Source organism: Mixophyes fleayi, chromosome 1, assembly GCF_038048845.1.
Source record: "Mixophyes fleayi isolate aMixFle1 chromosome 1, aMixFle1.hap1, whole genome shotgun sequence".
NCBI lineage: Eukaryota > Metazoa > Chordata > Amphibia > Anura > Limnodynastidae > Mixophyes > Mixophyes fleayi.
In genome coordinates this window covers 327,697,041-327,718,546 of record NC_134402.1, presented here as the reverse complement: position 1 = coordinate 327,718,546, position 21,506 = coordinate 327,697,041, and the positions used below count along the sequence as shown (strand labels likewise).

The 21,506-nt window shown below is 40.6% G+C and overlaps 1 protein-coding gene across 2 annotated transcripts in view; it reads right to left on the bottom strand.

The window, feature by feature from the left end:
• Positions 1-13,611: 13,611 nt before the first annotated feature.
• Positions 13,612-21,506, bottom strand: part of SEZ6L (seizure related 6 homolog like) — a 330,229-nt gene continuing 322,334 nt past the window's right edge. For both annotated transcript variants that reach the window (XM_075214453.1, XM_075214454.1), the window contains 2 exons: positions 14,882-14,984; positions 13,612-13,979 (listed from right to left, as the gene is read on the bottom strand). In XM_075214453.1, coding sequence (XP_075070554.1) covers positions 13,950-13,979; positions 14,882-14,984 — 133 coding nt within the window. In that variant the 3' untranslated portion in view covers positions 13,612-13,949. The remainder of the gene's footprint in view (positions 13,980-14,881; positions 14,985-21,506) is intronic.

Here is a 21,506-nt window from a genome sequence, read left to right as displayed (position 1 = left end):
GATCAATTCTCTATCTCCATGGAGACTTTAGGTCAAAGTCGGGATAAATGTAGCTTGAGATTAGGTAGCCCTGTATCATGACATGATAGGAAGGGTCAGGAAACACATGTATATTTGTTTAATGTAATAAAAAGAGGGGATTGTGAGAGTATAAAATAATTGATAGTTATTAAGATGTACAAATATATGTGAAATGCCTTAAAAAACTATACAGGGCTACGCTTTGAAGAAAAAAAACAGATGCTTCCTATTTAACAGACAGCAGCAAGATGCCAGACTGAAGGAAGCAGCTGGCAGGAAAAGCATGTAATGCTGAACAGAGGATGTGGGCTTATATGTATATTTGCTGAGCTAAATAGATTTCCTTATATGTCCTTGTCGTTAACCAGTTAATGTTGGTCACTATGTATAATAAAGGATTAGCTTGCATGGACCCTCAGAGCTGAATTTGAAACTGCAACACCTCGTTTGTGTTTCATTTCTCCACTCTGCTGTCGACGGCAAAATACCACATAGGAAATCAGGTTATCAGAGATTGATAGTAGGGGCACCAAGCCTCGGTACCCTGACAGCTGGTAAACACCCGCGATTTTCTGCGATTTAAACACGCTGGCAAACTCGCACATTGATACATTTACCCCCTGGTGTGTTGGTGTCCAGGGGTAAATGTATCAAGGTCTGATTTCAGTGATTTTAGTCCCCAAGTTGCCAGATGTATTAAGCTGCGATTTTTACTCTGATCTTCAAAATCACTAGTCCTCTCTGGCGATTTGCTGCGATTTCAAATACTCCCATGTTTAGCTAACTCCCCCATGTTTAACAAAAGGGAAAGTGGTTCTGCACCGGGTTGTGGGCTATCCTCCTTGGCTGCATAATCTGCAACTACAAGGGAGGGGTAGCTACAGGCAACATGAATCAAATCATTAAAGGAAAAAGAGCAAGAATTGCACTCAGAACACTCCAGTCCTCTACCGAACAAAAAGCAGTTAAAACATAACCTTTATTGGTAATCTAAAAAAGCACTCCTAAATGGTCAAAATTAGGTGAAATATCAAAAATATAGGAAAGTGAAAAGGTAAAGAAAATTGTGAATAAAAATAGACCCAGGGAAGGGGCTGGTCACTGGTGACCAAGACTCATATCGTCTTGAGTAGGATGGTGTATAATGTCCACGATGTAGAATCAAATTAACAGCTTGCGTAGGTTCTAGTGATTGAAAGAAATCTGCTATCTTTATAATAGATCATAATCATATTATTTCATTGTACATTTGGCTATATTGCTAATCCCATATTAATATTTACATGGATTAACTAGGCATGGTATTATCGGGAAAAATACGAGGAAGGTTCAGAAATCCTAAAAAATATAATGGTTTATCTATAGTGTAGGGTCAATATATATATATAAGTTCTTAGGGAGTGGAAAGGATCATTATCTTTATAGTAAAAATCATAGTGCTTGATTAAACACTTGGCTGTATTGCCCAATCTCTCAAGAATATTTAGATGAACTAGATGAAGCTGCTATCTGGGAGTCCGAGAAGGGTTCAAAATTCTTTAAGAGACATTGGGCTAAATTTACTAAGCTTCAGGTTTGAAAAAGTGGAGATGTTGCCTATAGCAACCAATCAGATTCTAGCTGTCATTTTGTAGACGTACTAAATAAATGAAAGCTAGAATCTGATTGGTTGCTATAGGCAACACCCCCACTTTTTCAAACCCGCAGCTTAGTAAATCTAGCCCATTGTGTCAAAAACATGGTGTCAAGAATATATGACAATTTCCATGATTTACTGTTGTTACCCTGCCTGTATATGTATAGAAACTCACAGGACTGAAAGTGGTATTTATTTTCGTATTGACAGTTATTAGTGTACTTGTAGTTATAACAGGAATAGGGTTCTAATGATCTCCCTTTTAATGTAACTAATTGGAAAATATAGATCTATCCTCCAATATACAGATGAATTGCCCAGAAAGCTGTAGTCTGTTTATAGAAAGTAATCATAGCTAGATCAGCCCCTCCCCTGAGTCTATTTGTATTCACAATTTTCTTTACTTTTTCACTTTCCCATATTTTTAATATTTCTCCCGTGTTTAGCAAACTCTCCTGTGTTTCCTAGCTGTGAGATTAGTAAAGACATCACTGTTACACTGGCTGTCTATACAGCCAGAGGTCGGGCAGCTGTCAAAAGTTTAAAAAGAGAGAAATGATTAAAAAAAATAAAAGTCCCCCCACCCGACCCATATTAACCCCAGTGCTGCCAGGCAACTGCTGGTTGTGTGAAAATTGGGGAAAAATTTGCGTGGGGTCACCCCCCTATTTTCACATAAACAGCACTAGGCAAACCAGCCAGGGTGGGTGGCACTATAGCAGGGGGACATGCGGCAGGGGTCCCCCTGCCATAATGACAACCAACCCCAGGCTGTTTTGGATTGGATTCCCTAGGGAGTGGGGTTCACAAAAAAAGCGTGCAAGGCCCCCCTTCTAGAAATAACCAGCCTAGCACTGAAAGCAATAGGGCTTTTCCTACACCCCTGGTCGGTGGGTGTAGGGTAATATCGGCGATTATAGTGTTAAAAAAACAAACAGACGCCATTTTGTTTTGTGGAACTACAAGTACCAGACATGCTAGGATGCCATAAACAGTGTGGGCATGCTGATGCTTGTATAACTACAAGCACCAGCATACCCATGGCAGCCAGGTCATGCTGTCACTTGGAGAACCACAAGTGCCAACATGGCCTGACACCCATGGCTGGCTGAGACCTGTAGTTCCACCTGTAGTTGTTGATGCAGTCTTCTGTTCTTCTGGCCAGAAAGACCCCCTTGTTGATTGCAGTCTTCTTTTCTTCAGACCAGAAGGGCCCCAATAATTGTATTCCAAATCCGGAACATGCTTGGTTAAAAAAAAAAAAAAACCCTGATTACAGGGGCCGCAAACTTAGCTTGTATCTAATACAAGCTCTGATATGCAATGAGTTTAGCACAGGCGCAAAGTCTATTTATAGTCTAAGGCTTAGACCGGCGGTTCCCAAACTGTGCGCCGCGGCTCCCAGGGGTGCCGCGGCGCTGTCACTGGGGTGCCGCGGGCCAGACATAGAAAAAAAAAAGAACACAGAAACTTACGAATCCGCCGGGCGCCGGGACCCAGCAGCCTCCTCTCTCCCGCAGCAGCTGTCACTGAATATCGACGTCAGTGACAGCTGCGGCAGAGGAGTGACAGGCATCGTGGCAGCGGAGGGTCACAGCGCTGCAGAGTGAAAGAGAGTGACAGCGGATCAGAGTGAGAGTGACAGCGGGGCAGAGTAAGGGTCACAGCGGGGCAGAGTGAGGGTCACAGCGGGGCAGAGGAGGGTCACAGCAGGGCAGAGGAGGGTCACAGCGGGGCAGAGTGAGGGTCACAGCGGGGCAGAGTGAGGGTCACAGCGGGGCAGAGGAGGGTCACAGCCCTGCAGAGTGAGAGAGAGTGACAGCGGATCAGAGTGAGGGTCACAGCGGGACACAGGAGGGTCACAGTGGGGCAGTGGAGGGTGACAGCGGGGCAGTGGAGGGGGACACAGCATGAGAGGGGCAGTGGAGGGGGACACAGCATGAGAGGGGCAGTGGAGGGGGCAGAGGAGGGACATAGCGTGAGAGGGGCAGTGGAGGGGGACACAGCGTGAGAGGGGCAGTGGAGGGGGACACAGCGTGAGAGGGGCAGTGGAGGGGGACGCAGCGTGAAAGGGGCAGTGGAGGGGGACGCAGCGTGAGAGGGGCAGTGGAGGGGGACACAGCGTGAGAGGGGCAGTGGAGGGGGACACAGCGTGAGAGGGGCAGTGGAGGGGGACACAGCGTGAGAGGGGCAGTGGAGGGGGACACAGCGTGAGAGAGGCAGTGAAGGGGGACACAGCGTGAGAGGGGCAGTTGAGGGGGACACAGCGTGAGAGGGGGCAGTGGAGGGGGGACAGCGTGACAGAGAGCAGAGGAGGGGGGACAGCGTGACAGAGAGCAGAGGGGGCAGTGTGTCTGGATGCAGAGGGGGCAGTGTGACTGGATGCAGAGGGGGAATTTTTGCATACAACTAAATAAGTATTTCTGTCCTGACCTAAATACTTATTACAATTGTTTGACCCAACTACTTCTAAAACAGGACTGCTCAATAATTATTTTGGAGGGGTGCCTTGAAAAAATTTGGAGACGCTAAGGGTGCCGCGAACTGCAAAAGTTTGGGAACCACTGGCTTAGACTATAAATAGACCTTGCGCCTGTGCTAAATTCATTGCGTATTGGAGTTGGTACATTCTACAAAATGAAAGCTAGAATCTGATTGGTTGCTATAGGCAACATCTCCACATTTCAAACCCGCCGGACAACTCTCACCTTGATACATTTACCCCCTGGTGTTATAATCCATATTGATGCAAAAGTCCCCTCCCCAGCTCACCAGATGCAATCATTTTGAGGCCATAGGGTGATGTGTTTGCAGCAAAAGAAAGAAGGAATAATCATGTTGTCCTTTTAACACAGGATGTCTGGATAAATGTGATGTCCACAAAAATAAGTTGCAGAAAAATAACGTCTGTTAACATTCAGTGGCAGATAAGGGATGTTAGCTGCATTCTTGACACACTCACACTGTCCATAAGGCTCTGCTAACTCCTCGAACCTGGGAGTTACCCAGATGTAAATAATCAGGACTTTTACTGTATTTGCTAAGTCAGCAATCCTCCTAATGGCACTTGCTTGATGTGGATCTCTTCACAAGGCAGAGTATTCTGTATCCCGAACACACACTGGCTGATTGGACTCTACTTGGCACTGGACACCTCCTGGACCCCAAAACACGGGACCTCCTTGGGACGTAGAAACCTCATTGGACACCTGGAGGTATATTTACTAAACTGTGAGTTTGAAAAAATGGAGATGTTGCCTATAGCAACCAATTAGATTCTAGCTGTCATTTTGTAGAATGTACTAAACAAATGATAACTAGAATCTGATTGGTGGCTATAGGCAATTTCTCCACTTTTTTAAGCCCGCAGTTTAAATATACCCCCAGGACACCATTGCACACCAGATTCAGACATCCTCTGGATACTGGATCATGACTATGCTTTTGACACAAGGCAGGCTCTGCTCTTACACTGGAGGATTTCTCAGCAAAAGGAACCAACTGCATTCTATTCTGCAACTGTCTCCACACCAGTCCTTCACCATAGATCTGCTGCACTAATTACATATATGCCCTTTTTGTCCCACTGTTTAGTGATGTTGAGCACTTTGGCACATTACAAAAGAACAATAATAATAACAATAATTTGTGCAAAAGTAGGCTTGTCAAAAAAATTGTGCCACTTACCACAATTTTGCACTTTCGCAAGTGATACCTTTTGTGATGTCTCCAATGCTTATATCATAGCAGTTGTCACCCACTATGCGTTGTGATGTTGCTAGTGATTTACAGGGCCTCCAATTCTATACTTTTTATGTTTTCTTTCTGTTTGTCTAATAGAAATAGAACAGGTCCATTGTTTTGCTTTATCTTCCCTAAAATACCTTTGTAAAAAACCTATTTGTTTCATTGTTCGGGTGACCAATGCTAAAAAGCTGGCTGGTGTCTAGAAAGCTGTTCTCTGTTTATTTAGTGTTTAGGATAACAATAAAATGGTATGGAATCTTTAGGTTTTCAATTACTTTACCACCCTGACATTAAAACAAAGTAAAAAACAAAAAGTTTGCGTGTGTTTCACCAGAAGTGTGCTCTTGCCATAATTTATATAATCCCTTTTGCTAGTCACAGTTAAAACATTTTTGAGATTACTGTGATGGCCTTACTGATATCATCTAATGGGATACCTATTCCTATTCCTTTTCTCATGTTGCAGTCTCCTATTGCAATGCCATCATGATGTTGTCTAATTGTGATGTAATCTATAATTGAAGACATAAATTAGATGTCATTAGTGATATTATTAACGGGAAGGTTATCAGAGGAGTCATCCTATTCTCATGTGATATATTTTATGTTGTGATGTCATCAGATGTAATCAGCTATTTTGAAATAATCAGTGATTAGCAAACATGGTTAGCACTTACTAGATACAGGACTGATGAAGTACACAATTATATGTAGGTGAATAACATAATAACAGCAGAATTGTAACAGGATGTACAGATTTCACTGAAATGTCTTTATAAAATATGTTATAGTCCACAGATGGGGGTGCCAATGGTTCCAGACTCAATACTACTAATTTGTAGTAAAAATTATAAAAATAAATAATTAAAGCAAATAAAACACTGCAAACCCCAGTGTGCTCAACAAAGAAGTTGTATCATTTATAATCCACAGAGTTGCAAATCTTGAACCACACAGTAGTAATGCACAGGAGAACGTGTAATCCACAGCATCACTTTCCCTAACTTTAGTTGTTGCAGCTACCTGCGAGACAGAGATTACTCTTGTACTTCAGTCCTGACAACTGCTACTGTCTCTAGAGCCTGACTCCTTTATATGAGGGAATTGATGAATCCAGATACCTCCTGTCCACCCCCCCATCCATTCAGTGAACCTCATAGGCGTGCGTACAGGATGTGCCCAATAATGCACAGCCAGATTAAGGTATGGGCACAAGTGTTTGATTTCATGGCTACAGGGCTAAATGGGAAGCTTCTCTAAAGCAGCCACAATACATATTAGGATGTCCGAAACAGAGCCGCTGCACATACCCATCCGCAGCAGCCCTCCCATGTTCCTTTGCAGAACTGAAGAGGTCTTGACACTGTGTGTAGACTCCAAAGGTTAGTTACACATTAAAATAGAGCCTATTGCCCCTACTTATGTTTCATTAATATATATGTTTCATCATAATGTGTGTGTGTATATATATATATATATATATATATATATATATATATTAAATTAGGGTCACTACTGTGTGGCATAATTTCAACTGGTGGCACCTCTGTTTCACATAATATGAACCGGCAACGCTTCTGTTTGGCATAACAAGAACAGGGGCACTACTGTGTGGCATAATATAATCTGGGGGCACTTCTGGACACCCTCCCCTCCTAGGTGGTGCTGGGCACGCCCCTCCATTGGTGAGCTGCAATGCAGAGTATACCTCTCTATATTTCCCTGGGTGCACACCCTAATGAAATGCACTGTGCACATCTATGCTGAACGCTTTGAATATTTCGAATCCCTTTTAATATTCATACTCAATACGCCAAGCCTTGTGTCTTCCTGGACAAATTCAAGTGAACATGTAAATGTCTTTCCACAGGATTGAAGAACTCATAACTACTTATCCTGTTGGACATTGGCAAATGCCAACTGGCACATATTTTCACAAGAAGCAGTAAATAGGCTTTGATATATGTAATAAGATACAGGATCATGTGGTTGCTTTCTCCAAAATACAGCACAAGATTATAGTAATATAAAACAATTAAAGGATGATACCACCAGAAATGTCACCACAACTATCACAATAAATATATATATATATATATATATATATATATATATTTACTGCTTGTGAAAATCTGTGCCATTTGCCTATTACAAGAGGGCTCATCATGGGGTCCTCGGAAAGATCTGACTAGTGGGTTAGTTAATGTCTCTTGGACGTTGGTGCACACTACAAATTGTTGTCCCCTCATATCCCACCACTACAACGCCCTCTGCCCCTAATAGCGTCCATTACATTCAAGCCTTACCCTACATCATTCTGTTCCAGGGATGCATTTCTCCATGCTGTCTGCACTTATAGGGGCTTCAAGAAAAAGATAAAGGTGCACCTATATATACACTCACCACTGCTTCGAGATGGTGCAGGACGAAGCACGGACCACCTCCAAAGATCAATGACAGCAGAAATACCAAGGACTGCTCAAAGTCAAGTAACTGTAATTACTCGTTTAGTAGTAGTTTATTCCAGAGTGGTTAGGATGCAAAAAATAAGTTTTGGGGACAGAGTCAACATACAAAGGGGACCACCCCTGAAGGCATGTGACTGCATGGATGGTATATTAAATATTGAAAGGCTACTATATCTAACAAGGAGGCCATACAGTCCCAGACCTTACTCATTCTAAATCCTAGTAACCAATCAGGAATTAGCTTTTATCTACCTAGTGCAAGCTAGACATTGAAAGCCAGATTGGGTGCTATTGCTTAATGCAAATTTACAACTAGCAATGTTAATTTAAAAAAAATAACCCTCTGTGTAACAACTCCACTAGATTTCCATGAGGTTTTTCAAGTCAAGCTAAATGACTATACAGCTCTGATACACCAGCACCATCTTCTGGCCACTAAGATTATTTGCATACTTAGCCTATATTCACAAAACATTTACTTACCTATAAATAAATAAAACTTTGTATTTACTAAACTGTGAAAAGCAATGTTCAGCCGTTTCTGTTTCTACATTTCATTTGTTAGGAATTTTATTTCTTAAAGGGTAAGGACACATTTTACAACATAAAACAAGGCAAACCTTACCTATATTAGTACGGCAAGTTATATAATAATAAAAGTTGTCTGTAGAGCTCACATATGTGTCACTTTTCCATGTATGGTGTGCAGAATTTGAAATGTTTTGGTGTTGAGAGCCATGTTCAGTGAATATATATCAGTTTTGGCCTATTCATGAATACAATTCTTTATAAGCTATATGACATCATTGGTCTGATCAGGAAATATAACACTGTACTTGTGATGTCAGAAGGGTATCCGTAAGTCATTTTCTCATGAGTCACCAAAGAATGAGGGGTTTACACATACAGAAATTCCTCTATTTTGGCACAGTTTTCAAACCATACAAATACACATTCTTCTTTTTTATTAAAAGAAATTTTAAATATTCCAGGTATAAGTCCAATGCAATTGTTATTTTTCAAAACAAACATAAACTATTAAAATAGTTGCTGTAGTTTCCAAATGGCTAAGATAGGAGACATTAAGAGAGGAAAAAAAAGTATCTAACAAAATAAACATAATGCCATCCAATAAGAGTTAGTAGTCCTTCACAGTCTCATTCACGGGCAGTAGATTTATCCATGCAGAGATTAATAGTCACGCAACTTCTTTTCTTTGCAAAAGTCCCTGTTTCCAAGTACTGTACCATATCAATAAAAATACAGCATAAAAAGACATCTAAAAGGTCTTCTTCCTACAAAAACACGGCTCAGGTTGACAGTATCACAATCACCATCACTGTAATAGTCCTCGGATTACACACGGCATTGAGAAAGGACATTAGCAGAACTGCCAAAACAATGGCTGCAACATATCAGGTTTTGGTACTGCAGAAATGTGTAGAGCAACACAATCTGATCTCACACTTTTTCTTACAATCCAGTTGTGGAAAATGTTCTTGTTACAAAGTCTGAATTTCAGATAAAGCAAAAGATTAATACTATGAGATATAATGATAGATACCATAATCACAGAAGGCAATTAACGCTAAGTGTGTCTGCTGAATGTCAAATTTCATATTAAATATCAGTCCGTCTTTTATTACTAAGAGCCACCACAATGCAGCTATGTAATTCAATATTATTTCAAATAGTCTATAGCTGTAACCCAGAGCAGAGTTACACACAGCAATTTAGTTGGCCATTTCTATATTCTGCACCTTAATATCTCAGCAATCCCAATTAAAATTGATCAGCTGTGAATTAGGGTTGCCAATGGAAACATCTGGTTGGCTGATTACCATTATCTTCCAGTGTGTGGGGCCATCGCTGGAGCACTGAGAGATCAGATTCACTCAAAACCCAAATTGGAAAAACATGTGGTTGCTGAACGTGTAGACGGAACAACCAGATCTATCTGTTGGACAGTTTCACTTGAACTAATCAGAGGAAAACGTTGCTATGGCATACATCTATATGTACCATGTCATTAGACACATTTGTAAAATTTTCCTACGGTTCATACAGTATATAGAAGTTGACTATTATAGATTATTTTACTAAGGTTTAGTGTTAGACAACCATACTATAAAGGAATGACTTTCAGTGTTAAAAGTTTACAAAGCAGTGGGAAATTGCTATCAAGATTTATCAATGATAAATAGATAACAGAACAATGTTTATATATAAATAACAATATTGAAATAGTCAAAGGGCTAGATTTACTAAGCTACAGATTCTAGCTTTCATTTTGTAGAAGGTACTAAATAAATGAAAGCTAGAATCTGATTGGTTGCTATAGGCAACATCCCCACTTTTTCAAACCCGCAGCTTAGTAAATCTAGCCCAAAGTGTCCTTCATTCCACTGTTGTCCATTAGTTATAATGTGGTGCCAAGTCTGGTCCTATCACTCCTATTGTGGGGATGACTACTGAATGAGTGTTAAATCTGCTTACACAGTTTTGATATGGCTATTCAGCATGCCTGACAAATAAGTGATCACAGACATATGGAAATGCAAGCATGGGCTCCTGCACTTCTACTCAAATGATGACCCATGTAGCAATGGTGGTCAATCGACCTGTTTTTCCAATGTACCCAGTTATATGAAACTTTAAGTATGATGAGTCCACACATGGTACAATGGTCAATTAGTCGGGTTATATTTGACCAAACGGACCAACCAAATTGCACTCTGTCGGCGCAGCTTGTAGATCAACATCCCTTAAAAGAATAGCACTAACATTTCTATTATTACAAAAGACACAAAAGAGTCATTTATGAACCACAAAATCTGCAGACCTGCCATGCTTCATGTGCCTACTTACCTAGTTTTGTTGGTTGGTTGATGCTCTTAAAATAATGCTCTGTTCAGCTTAAAGTCTAAAATGAATCATGAGTGAGGGGACATTAGGACCGTCTTAATTACATGTCACTTTTGTGTGCTTAAAGCTTATTACATGGGTGGACGTGTCCCTAGAAATGGACTTTCCAGCAAAACTGCAACTGGAAGGTACAAAGTGATTCAAATTATAAGTAAAGGGAAAAAAATCTCCAGGACCTCAGAAGCGGCAAAGAATTCATGGCCTTTTTATAAGAAGCCTGTGCGCTCCACCTTTTAAATTTAATAGTCCTGCAAAATAAATTCTAGCCTTTGCACATTAGTGCAAAACTAGGCGTGCTTGTGCACCTAATATGCATTTAGCAACAAACGTCCTCAATTTACCCAGTTCCTCCCATTAGCTAGTGCAAAGTTTTGCTCTCCCACAGATGCCGCCGTCTTAGTCTGCAAATTCATGCACTTCCCCATAAAACACACTTGCACAAATGTAGTCATTTGAGATTTGCCAATGCTGATTTGCACTTTTACAGTTTGTAAATGACCTTTAGTGTTTAATAATGCTGAGTGTGCAATTCTTTATCAATGAAATTGTAAAGTCTTTTAAACTTTGATGTACATATTACCAACTATGTGAGTCAGAAAACAAACTGCATTGTAGATGTCACTGTTAAACCTACAAAATATGTTTTAAGTTGATTTTTGGTGGCACATGTTGATGGCATTTGACATTCAATTTAAAGTCATTTATTTTTTGTTATAAAGGTGACTGCTATCTGTAAACAGGCAAATCATGTGGACTAGAATAACAATGCTACCCAAAGCCCAATAAATGATACTTGAGAAATATCTAAACTTTATATTTAAATTTTTCCACATATATTTTGAATAACTGTACAGTGTAAACTAAATGGGGATAAGTATAAAAACATAGCACCAGGCTATTGGCAAATGTTTAAGGAAAATGTTGCAGAACAAAATCGACCATCAATAAAATAGTATTTTTCTAAAGTGTGTCCAGATGAAAACAACATTGGTTTCTGTAAAACACAAATAAAGTAGTTGAAAAACTGTTTAAAAAGTCTTTGATCATATTACTCTTTTAAAGTTCCAGGCTTTGTTAAATACTATCTGACATTTTAGGATATTTTAATATTGCTGTTAGAAAATCTAAATTTAGTCAATCTAAATATGTTGGTTTATGTATGGTTTATAAAATATGTCTGTGCATCCACTTGTGTTCTGAACTGAAATGATTAAGCCTAACAAATTAAAAGTGCAATGACTAACATTAAATGTAAATTGTAAATGACGGGTGTTACAAACACGCAATGATATACATGTCTCTAGTTAGTCATAAGGCCCCCTCTAAAGAAACAAAACTTCATCTATATATCTCTACCAGTAATTGGAAAAGGTCAAGTACTGTATACATACTGTCAGGAAGTCAGTCCTGTTATATATATTACAGCCAATAAGATGAAACTGGTTATTGCCAATAAAGAGCCTACAGAGTAAACTGATTCGAATGACCTACTGGGCTGTAAACACTGCCATGTATGGGGAGCAGGTTTGTATGCCTGGATGCTGACCTTTCCTATACGGTCACAGTTCACCTGTTCTTAAACTATGTGCTTACATAGTAAGCACAATTTAAAATATTTTATTATTAAATTGGTATGTGCTACATGGCTTCTATTCTGCTTCTCCTCCACCTCTTTTGAATAAATAATGACCTTGATAAAAATTATACAGCACTTTCTGGACACAGAAATCGGCTTATTGACATACATATCACTTGTGAATTGAAACTACCATTGGCCCCAGGCAATGTTCAAATCATGGCCCCCACTCCACATGCTTCGGTGTGCCTGATCACCCACTGAAACACTCGTAATTCTTTAGTATCCTCTCTGGATCGCTTATTGGAACGCAGAAAGCCTAATATTCCAAGTAATTGCAATATACAGTAATTCGGCAAACCCAAGCTCACTTTATCTCTTTTCAAGGTCATACTTGCACAATTGAGTTTAATTCACGTAGATCTCGATCTTACTGCATACATTCTGGGTTACTGCCCTTATTATAATCGCTTAAACATACAAACTCTAAGTCTGACAGTGTCATTTGTTTTTGTCTTTTGGAATGTTTGGTATACCACACCATTGTGACCTTTCCTGTAGCTCAGCCTGTCTTCTCTTCTTAAAACTGGAATACCTGGTGCATCTGCCTACTCACCCCTCCTCCCTATTTGCATGCAAAGCCAATGTCAAAGGAAATAGAGAAGACAGATAAAAAAAAAGACCTAAAAAAGCAAGCACCAATTCATGTTTGGCCCACCTTACATCTTTAAAAAATTACAACGTTGCAAACGTTAAAATGAGGTGTCAACAAAGGTAAAAGATCACTTATTTTCTGTATTTAAATTGTCCTAAACTTTATCTGCTTTACTGTTCTCAGAGATCAAGAAAATGCACTTCCAAGCACCAGAAACAATGTTCTGCGCCAGGTCACGTTGCATTTTGTTTTGTAATTTTATTTTAGAAATATCCCCAGATTTTTTTAAAGGAATTCGCTCCTTTTTTTTTGCTCCATTTTGTTCTGCATCAGCCAGGTTCTGTAACTGTTTTTATAAGTGTCCCCAGGAAAAAAAGTGTAAGCAATTTGCATTAGTTTTGCTCCAAAACGCTCCAGATAATGTCCTCGCTTTCATGTGCTATACAATAAAGTGCATAAAAATTGGCAGGAAATACAGGCGCCATAGACATTGCTAATATCTTGTGCCAGTACTTGCTACTCATTTTTGTTTTATGGCACAAACTAATAAAGGCTCAGATATCTCTGAGATTGAAACCAACCATAGGAGACCAAGGGCTATCACTTTATTACCACTGAAATGTTGCTGTCCTTTTGTTAAATTAATCCCGGGAGCAACAGCCGTCATTGCTCGGACATAGTTTTGTACCCTGCAACAAAACATATTGTTTTCCTCAAATCACATCTAGCTAAATGTAAATGTTATAAATACAGAGACAGAAATGTTCAAGAAAGAGTGAAAAGGAAATACAAGAAAAAGACTAAAAGGTTCATTTCAACTCCACACAGTCTCTGGATTAAGTACTGAGAAGTTCTATGTTTCAGAACTGACATCTTGAATAAAGGTGTCTGGCGCCTGCCTTCATATTGAAACCTTTGCCTCTATATTGAAACTTCATATTCTCTTGTCTCCTGAAATAAAAGAGCAAAACATACTGTGCTGTAATGAACATTTTGACGAATTAAGCATCAGTAGGACTTACTATTTAATAATTTGCCCTAGTGTTAATCTAGGAACCATATAATTAGAGCTGTATTTAGCCATGCACACCTTTGTATGAATGAAGAAAAAAAAATTCTTTTAAAGAGCCACACAAGTAAGTAAGTACATTGTGGTGGGCAGCACGATGGCTTAGTGGTTAGCACTTCTGCCTCACAGCGCTGGGGTCATGAGTTCAATTCCCGACCATGGCCTTATCTGTGTGGAGTTTGTATGTTCTCCTCGTGTTTGCGTGGGTTTCCTCCAGGTGCTCCGGTTTCCTCCCACACTCCAAAAACATAGGAGTAGGTTAATTGGCTGCTATCAAAATTGACCCTAGTCTCTCTCTGTCTGTCTGTGTATGTTAGGAAATTTAGACTGTAAGCTCCAATGGGGCAGGGACTGATGTGAGTGAGTTCTCTGTACAGCGCTGCGGAATCAGTGGCGCTATATAAATAAATGGTGATGATGATTGTGGTGGCCAAGCTCATTGTCCACTCTCATCCCATTCCTTTTTAACACTAGCTTGTAAATAAGGTCTATGAGTGCAATTAATAACATACTAGATGCTTTAATTCTACAGAAATTATTTAATCTACTGTTCATTATATAATTCTCATTTTCTTTACAATGGTTTAAATCGTAAGGAAGGAAGCAACATTTTATTTAAATTATATATAAATGCTATTGTGAATGCGTTTGTGCATCCTACTAACAGTATCCAATTTATTTTAACGGATGTTCTGAAGTTAGATTTCATTGGTTACCATCTCTGTGTTCTGATTAGCTGATCTCAAAAGTGTTTGTTAAGAAATTTAAATAGATAATCACATACCCCAGTCTCATAAATTGGATTGTCAAACTCTGTCTCTACTGTGATCTGGCTGTAAGGATGCGAGTACATGAGGGGAAGGCGAAGACTGGAATAATATCTGCATCTGAAAACAGAGTAAAATATATAGATTACTTACAATTCTATAAGAAATCACAATCACTGCTACAGTAAGTGGTGTAAATCATTGCCTTATAGCATTGCAAACCTTATAGAATTTTATTTAAAAATATGTACTAAAAAAACAGCATTTTTGTTGACAGACTATGTTATATGAAACAGTTCCAAGAATGAAAGTATTAGCATCATATAAACTTGGGTTATTCATGATTGCAATTAAAGGATTTCCAACCTAATACAACACATTATTTATTAATCACAGAATGTGACAATGTGCAACACACATATACCTAATTGTCTGCATAGTGCTCAGTGCATAGTGCTACAGCTTATTTATTAATTACAGAATATGAAGATGTACAACACATGGACCTATATGTCTGCATAGTGCTTAGTGCATTCAACACACAAGTAGCAGAATGCCAGGAACTCAGGATTGCACTCAGGTAGCAGATAGTCAGGAACACACAATTGCACAATTATAGCAGACTGTCAGGAAATCAGGATTTCACTCGGGTAGCAAAGTGTCAGGACAGCAGGAACAGAAACTCAGGGTTACAGAAAGAGGATTGCAGGAGCTCAGAGTAGCCGGACCAGGACCTCAGTATTACAGGAACAAGATCAAGACCAAGTCATGGGAACTGCAGTCATGCAACAGCATCAGCTCAACAATGATCTGGCCATGGCTGTAGGGAGAGCCAAGATTTTAAAAGCCCAGCAACAGGTACAGCTTGTTAACTGGTGAGGAATGCAGCAGGGTTGATTAACTACTTAATTTCTGAAATACCAGAAATCCATCACACTTTTGGCAGGAGTTTGATATCAAATCTGCAAAGTCAAGAGACCAGAACTTAAATCCCTGTCAATGAACACCAGAGTTATTTTGGGGGAGGGGGGGAGGGTTGTCTTCTTTACATAGTATTTGCATATTTACTAGAGATTTGGGGGTTTGCACTGTATAGCCACCAGGAATTTGGCGATGATTTTGGGAGTCTTTATTGCATAGCAACAAGTGATTTCCCATCTGCATTGCATAATCACAAAAGATTTGGGGTTTGCACTGTATAGCCACCAGAGGTTTGGGGTCTATAGTGTGTAATGATCAGTAATATGCTCTATTTAGTGTACATTGTTTACTACAATATACTTTGGATTGTATATAGATCACTGTAATGCTTTCTATATCATATATCAATCACTATCAGTCAGTAGAATGTATTCTAAAACTAAAATAATCTCAGTATTGTATGTCATGCACTAGAATGTAGGGATGTGCACCGGCGACTTTTGAGGTCTCGTGTTTTGTGTTTTGGATCCGGATTTTCGTTATTTTTGAGGTTCGGATTTGTCTCGCAAAACACTTGACGAAAGGTCTCGGTTCGGATTTAAGGTTTTGGATTCGGATTTTTTTGCAAAAAAACATAAAAAGTTTAAAAATCAAGTTTTTGGGCTTATTTTCACTCCTAGGCTATTATTAACCTCAATAACATTCAATAACAAGCATTTCCACTAATTTACAGTGTATTCTGAACACCTCACAATATAGTTATTAGTCCAAAACGTTGCAACAAGGTATCTTTCTGGACTGCGTAGAGGAGTGGGTCACCACAATATATATTAAAAATGCTGAACTTTTATGAATCGCACCAATAAATGTACCTGGACTGCGTAGAGGAGTGGGTCACCACAATATATATTAAAAACCCTGAACTTTTATGAATCGCACCAATAAATGTACCTGGACTGCGTAGAGGAGTGGGTCACCACAATATCTTAAAAACCCAGAACTTTTATGAATCGCACCAATAAATGTACCTGGACTGCGTAGAGGAGTGGGTCACCACAATATCTTAAAAACCCAGAACTTTTATGAATCGCACCAATAAATGTACCTGGACTGCCTAGAGGAGTGGGTCACCACAATATATATTAAAAACCCTGAACTTTTATGATTCGCACCAATAATTGTACCTGGACTGCGTAGAGGAGTGGGTCACCACAATATATATTAAAAACCCTGAACTTTTATGAATCGCACCAATAAATGTACCTGGACTGCGTAGAGGAGTGGGTCACCACAATATCTTAAAAACCCAGAACTTTTATGAATCGCACCAATAAATGTACCTGGACTGCGTAGAGGAGTGGGTCACCACAATATATATTAAAAACCCTGAACTTTTATGATTCGCACCAATAAATGTACCTGGACTGCGTAGAGGAGTGGGTCACCACAATATCTTAAAAACCCTGAACTTTTATGATTCGCACCAATAAATGTACCTGGACTGCGTAGAGGAGTGGGTCACCACAATATATTAAAAACCCAGAACTTTTATGAATCGCACCAATAAATGTACCTGGACTGCGTAGAGGAGTGGGTCACCACAATATATTAAAAACCCTGAACTTTTATGAATCGCACCAATAAATGTACCTGGACTGCGTAGAGGAGTGGGTCACCGCAATATCTTAAAAACCCTGAACTTTTATGAATCGCACCAATAAATGTACCTGGACTGCGTAGAGGAGTGGGCACTGGGCACCACAATAAAATATATAAAAAACCTTCAACAGATCTGCATTACACTACACATACGGCTGCTCCTCCATCCTCTCCATCATATACATGTTGGAGTTTTAGCGTGTGACAACCTCTTGTTTTTGATAATGTCAGTGCATTTTGAATATTTTTCAATTTGCCCCACACCACTGAATGTACTTTATCTATGATACGCATCTATCTATCTTGACTGCGTAGTGTGGTGGCCCCGGTACACAATTTGGTACCGAGGCCACAATATAATTAAAAAACCCTCCACGTGTCAGAATTCCACCAAACAAGTATCTGGACTGCATAGTGGGGTGGCCCCGGTACCCAATTTGATACCGGGGCCACAATACCTCCTCCAAACATGGTACAGACAATTCGTCATTGAGATCCCAGACAGACAGGGTCAAAGTGTTATTGTTTGACTTTGTAAACCCAAAAAACTGTCCCTGTTGCACATAGTCGTGCAATGAAGACTGACTTTTTCATTTAAAGGCACGATCTTTCAAGTGTAGTGTTTGTAAGTCTAAGTCATATTATACTTTTGGTAAAATTGGTTTATTTTGTTCCTCTTTATGGTAATTAGTAATAGAATTAAAGTATGAAATAGAATTAAAGTATGAAATAGAATTAAAGTATTAAATAGAATTAAAGTATGAAATAGAATTAAAGTATGAAATGGAGTGGTATATAGAGTTGTAGTGTGGTATAGATAGAGTGGTCCACACAATATAATAATAATAAAACCCTCAACTGGTCTGAATTCCACCAAACAAGTATCTGGACTGCGTAGTGTGGTGGCCCCGGTACACAATTTGGTACCGAGGCCACAATATAATTAAAAAATTGGGCATCAACTGTCACCGTTGTTTAATATCTGATACACCTAAATATGGACTGCACAGTGGAGTGGCCCCGGTAGTAAATTTGGTGCCGGGGCCACAATACCTCCTCCAACTTCCAAGTGTAGTGTTTATAAAGACAGACAGCGTCGAAGTGTTATTAGTTGACTTTCTTAACCCTAAAATTGTCCCTGTTGCAAATATTCGTGCAATGGACAGTTACTTTTTTATTGAAAGACTCAAGCTTTCAAGTGTAGTGTTTATAAAATATAAACAACAATACAGTAGTTTTAGAGCACGTCAATACCTCTTGTTTTAAATTATGACACGGCATTTTACTTTTGGTTTAATTTCTTGTATTTTTTTAAATTTGGTTTTACTTTTTGAACATGGCAAACGACTGTTGATTGGTCATATAATGCAAAAAAAAAAGGTCCAAGATGGAATTGTCCTTGGGCCCTCACACCCACCCTTATGTTGTTGAAATAGGACATGCACACTTTAACAAACCAATCATTTCAGCGACAGGGCCTACCAAACAACTTTGGCTGAAATGATTGGTTTGTTTGGGCCCCCACACCAAAAAAGCTATTCATCTCTCCCTGTACAGACTAAACAGGCTCTACTGAGGCAAGATGTCGTCCTCATCCTCAACCTCTGATTCCTCTCCCCCTACAGTGTGTACTTCCTCCTCATCACACATTATCAATTCGTCCCCGCTGGACTCCACAACCACAGGTCCCTCTGTACTGTCTGGAGGGCAGTGCTGTACTTCATTGAGGAATTGATTATTCATTTTTATAAACATCATTTTTTCAACGTTGTGAGGAAGCAACCTCCTTCGCCGCTCACTGACCAGGTTCCCCGCTGCACTAAAAACTCTTTCCGAGTACACACTGGAGGGGGGACAACTCAGGTAAAATAGAGCCAGTTTGTACAGGGGCTTCCAAACTGCCTTTTTTTCCTGCCAGTAACAATATGGACTGTCTGACATGTCTACTTGGATGGTGTCAGCAAAGTAATCATCCACAATTTTTTCTATTGTGACAGCATCCAATGCAGCGAGAGCAGACATGTCTGCAATGGTTGGCAGGTCCTTCAGTCCGGACCAGATGTTATCAGCATCCCCGCCAGTGCCTCTTTTGGGAAAACTGAGCTTTTTCCTCGCAGCCATAGATGTGGAAGAAAATGAGGGTGGAGCTGTTGGGATGTCACGGTCCTCTTCAGAGGACAATCTCCTGACCAGCAGGTCTTTGCACCGCTGTAGACTTGTGTCCGCCGGAAACAGAGACACAACATACTCTTTAAACCGAGGATCGAGCACGGTGGCCAGAATGTATTCCTCTGACTTTAAAAGAGTGACCACCCTCGGATCCTGGCAAAGCGTACGAAGGGCTACATCCACAAGAGCTACATGCTTGGTGTAATCGCAATGGCTTACCAGCTCCTCCCTCACTTTCTCCAGCTGCTTCTGCAACAGCCTGATCAGGGGAATGACCTGACTCAAGCTGGCAGTGTCGGAACTGACTTCTCGTGTGGCAAGTTCAAATGGCTGCAGAACCTTGCACAACACGGAAATCAGTCTCCACTGCGCTTGACTGAGGCGCATCCCCACTCCTTTGCCTATGTCGTAGGTGGCTGTGTAGGCCTGAATGGCCTTTTGCTGCTCCTCCATCCTCTGCAGCATATAGAGGGTGGAGTTCCAGCGCGTCACAACCTCTTGTTTGAGGTGATGGCAGGGCAAGTTCATGCTTTTTTGATGTGCCTCTAGTCTGCGGTAGGCACTGGCTGAATGCCGAAAGTGTCCAGCAATTTTGCGCGCCACCGCAAGCATCTCCTGCACACCCCTGTCACTCTTGAGGTAATGCTGCGCCACCAAATTAATGGTGTGGGCAAAACATGGGACGTGCTGGAAATTGCCCATATTTAATGCCCGCACAATGTTACTGGCATTGTCTGACACCACAAATCCCCATGAGAGTCTAAGTGGGGTAAGCCACTGGGAGATAATTTCCCTCATTTTCTCTAATATGTTGTCAGCATTGTGCCTCTTATTAAAGCCTGTAATGCACAATGTTGCCTGCCTTTGCACGAGCCGCCATTTTGTAGTTGCTGCTACTGATGCAGCTGTTGCTGTTGCTGCGGAAGGGGATGCATCTACCCAGTGGGCTGTCACAGTCATATAGTCCTTCGTTTGCCCAGAACCACTTGTCCACATGTCCGTGGTTAAGTGGACAGTGGGTACAACCGCATTTTTTAGAGCACTGAGGACACTTGATCGTACTTCTCTGTACATTTTTGGTATCGCCTGCCTAGTGAAGTGGAATCTCGAGGGGATTTGGTACCGGGGACACAATACCTCCATCAACCCTCTAAATCCCACTCCACTGATGGCGGACACCGGGCGCACGTCTAACACCAACATTGCAGTTACAGCCGCAGTTATACGCTTTGCAATAGGGTGACTACTATCGTATTTTGTGGTCATGGCAAACGACTGTTGGACGGTCAATTGTTTTGTGAAAGACTTAGCGGTCTTACGACTTCCCCTCTGGGAAGATGACCGACTAACAGCAGCAACAGCAGCAGTGGCAGTAGTAGGCGTACCGCTGCAGGATTCCTCGGATGAATCCCGTATTGAGGAGGACTCAGTCTGGCTGCTGACTTGGGCTGCAGGACTGAATCTGATGGAGATTGTGGAGGAAGTTGACGAGGAGGGTGTTGCTGGTGTGTATCCAACTGGACCACGGGATTTAGGTGTCCCTGTACCGATGAGGGTCCTAGCCCCAGTTCCTGAACTAACCACTGAACTATGAAGGTTATTCAGGTGACGTATAAGGGAGGATGTTCCTAGGTGGGCAAGATCCTTACCCCTGCTTATTTGAGCTTTACATAAGCTACATATGGCCATACATTGGTTGTCTGGATTTGGATAAAAATAACTCCAGACCGAAGAGGTGCATTTTTTGGTCTTCTGACCAGGCATGACGATGGGCTTTTTCATCCCATGGACATCAGCTGTTTCCCCCCCTGGTGCCTCATTTACAATAACCACATCACCATCCTCATCATCAAGTTCCTCCACAGCGCCAGCTACATCATCAATAGCCTCCTC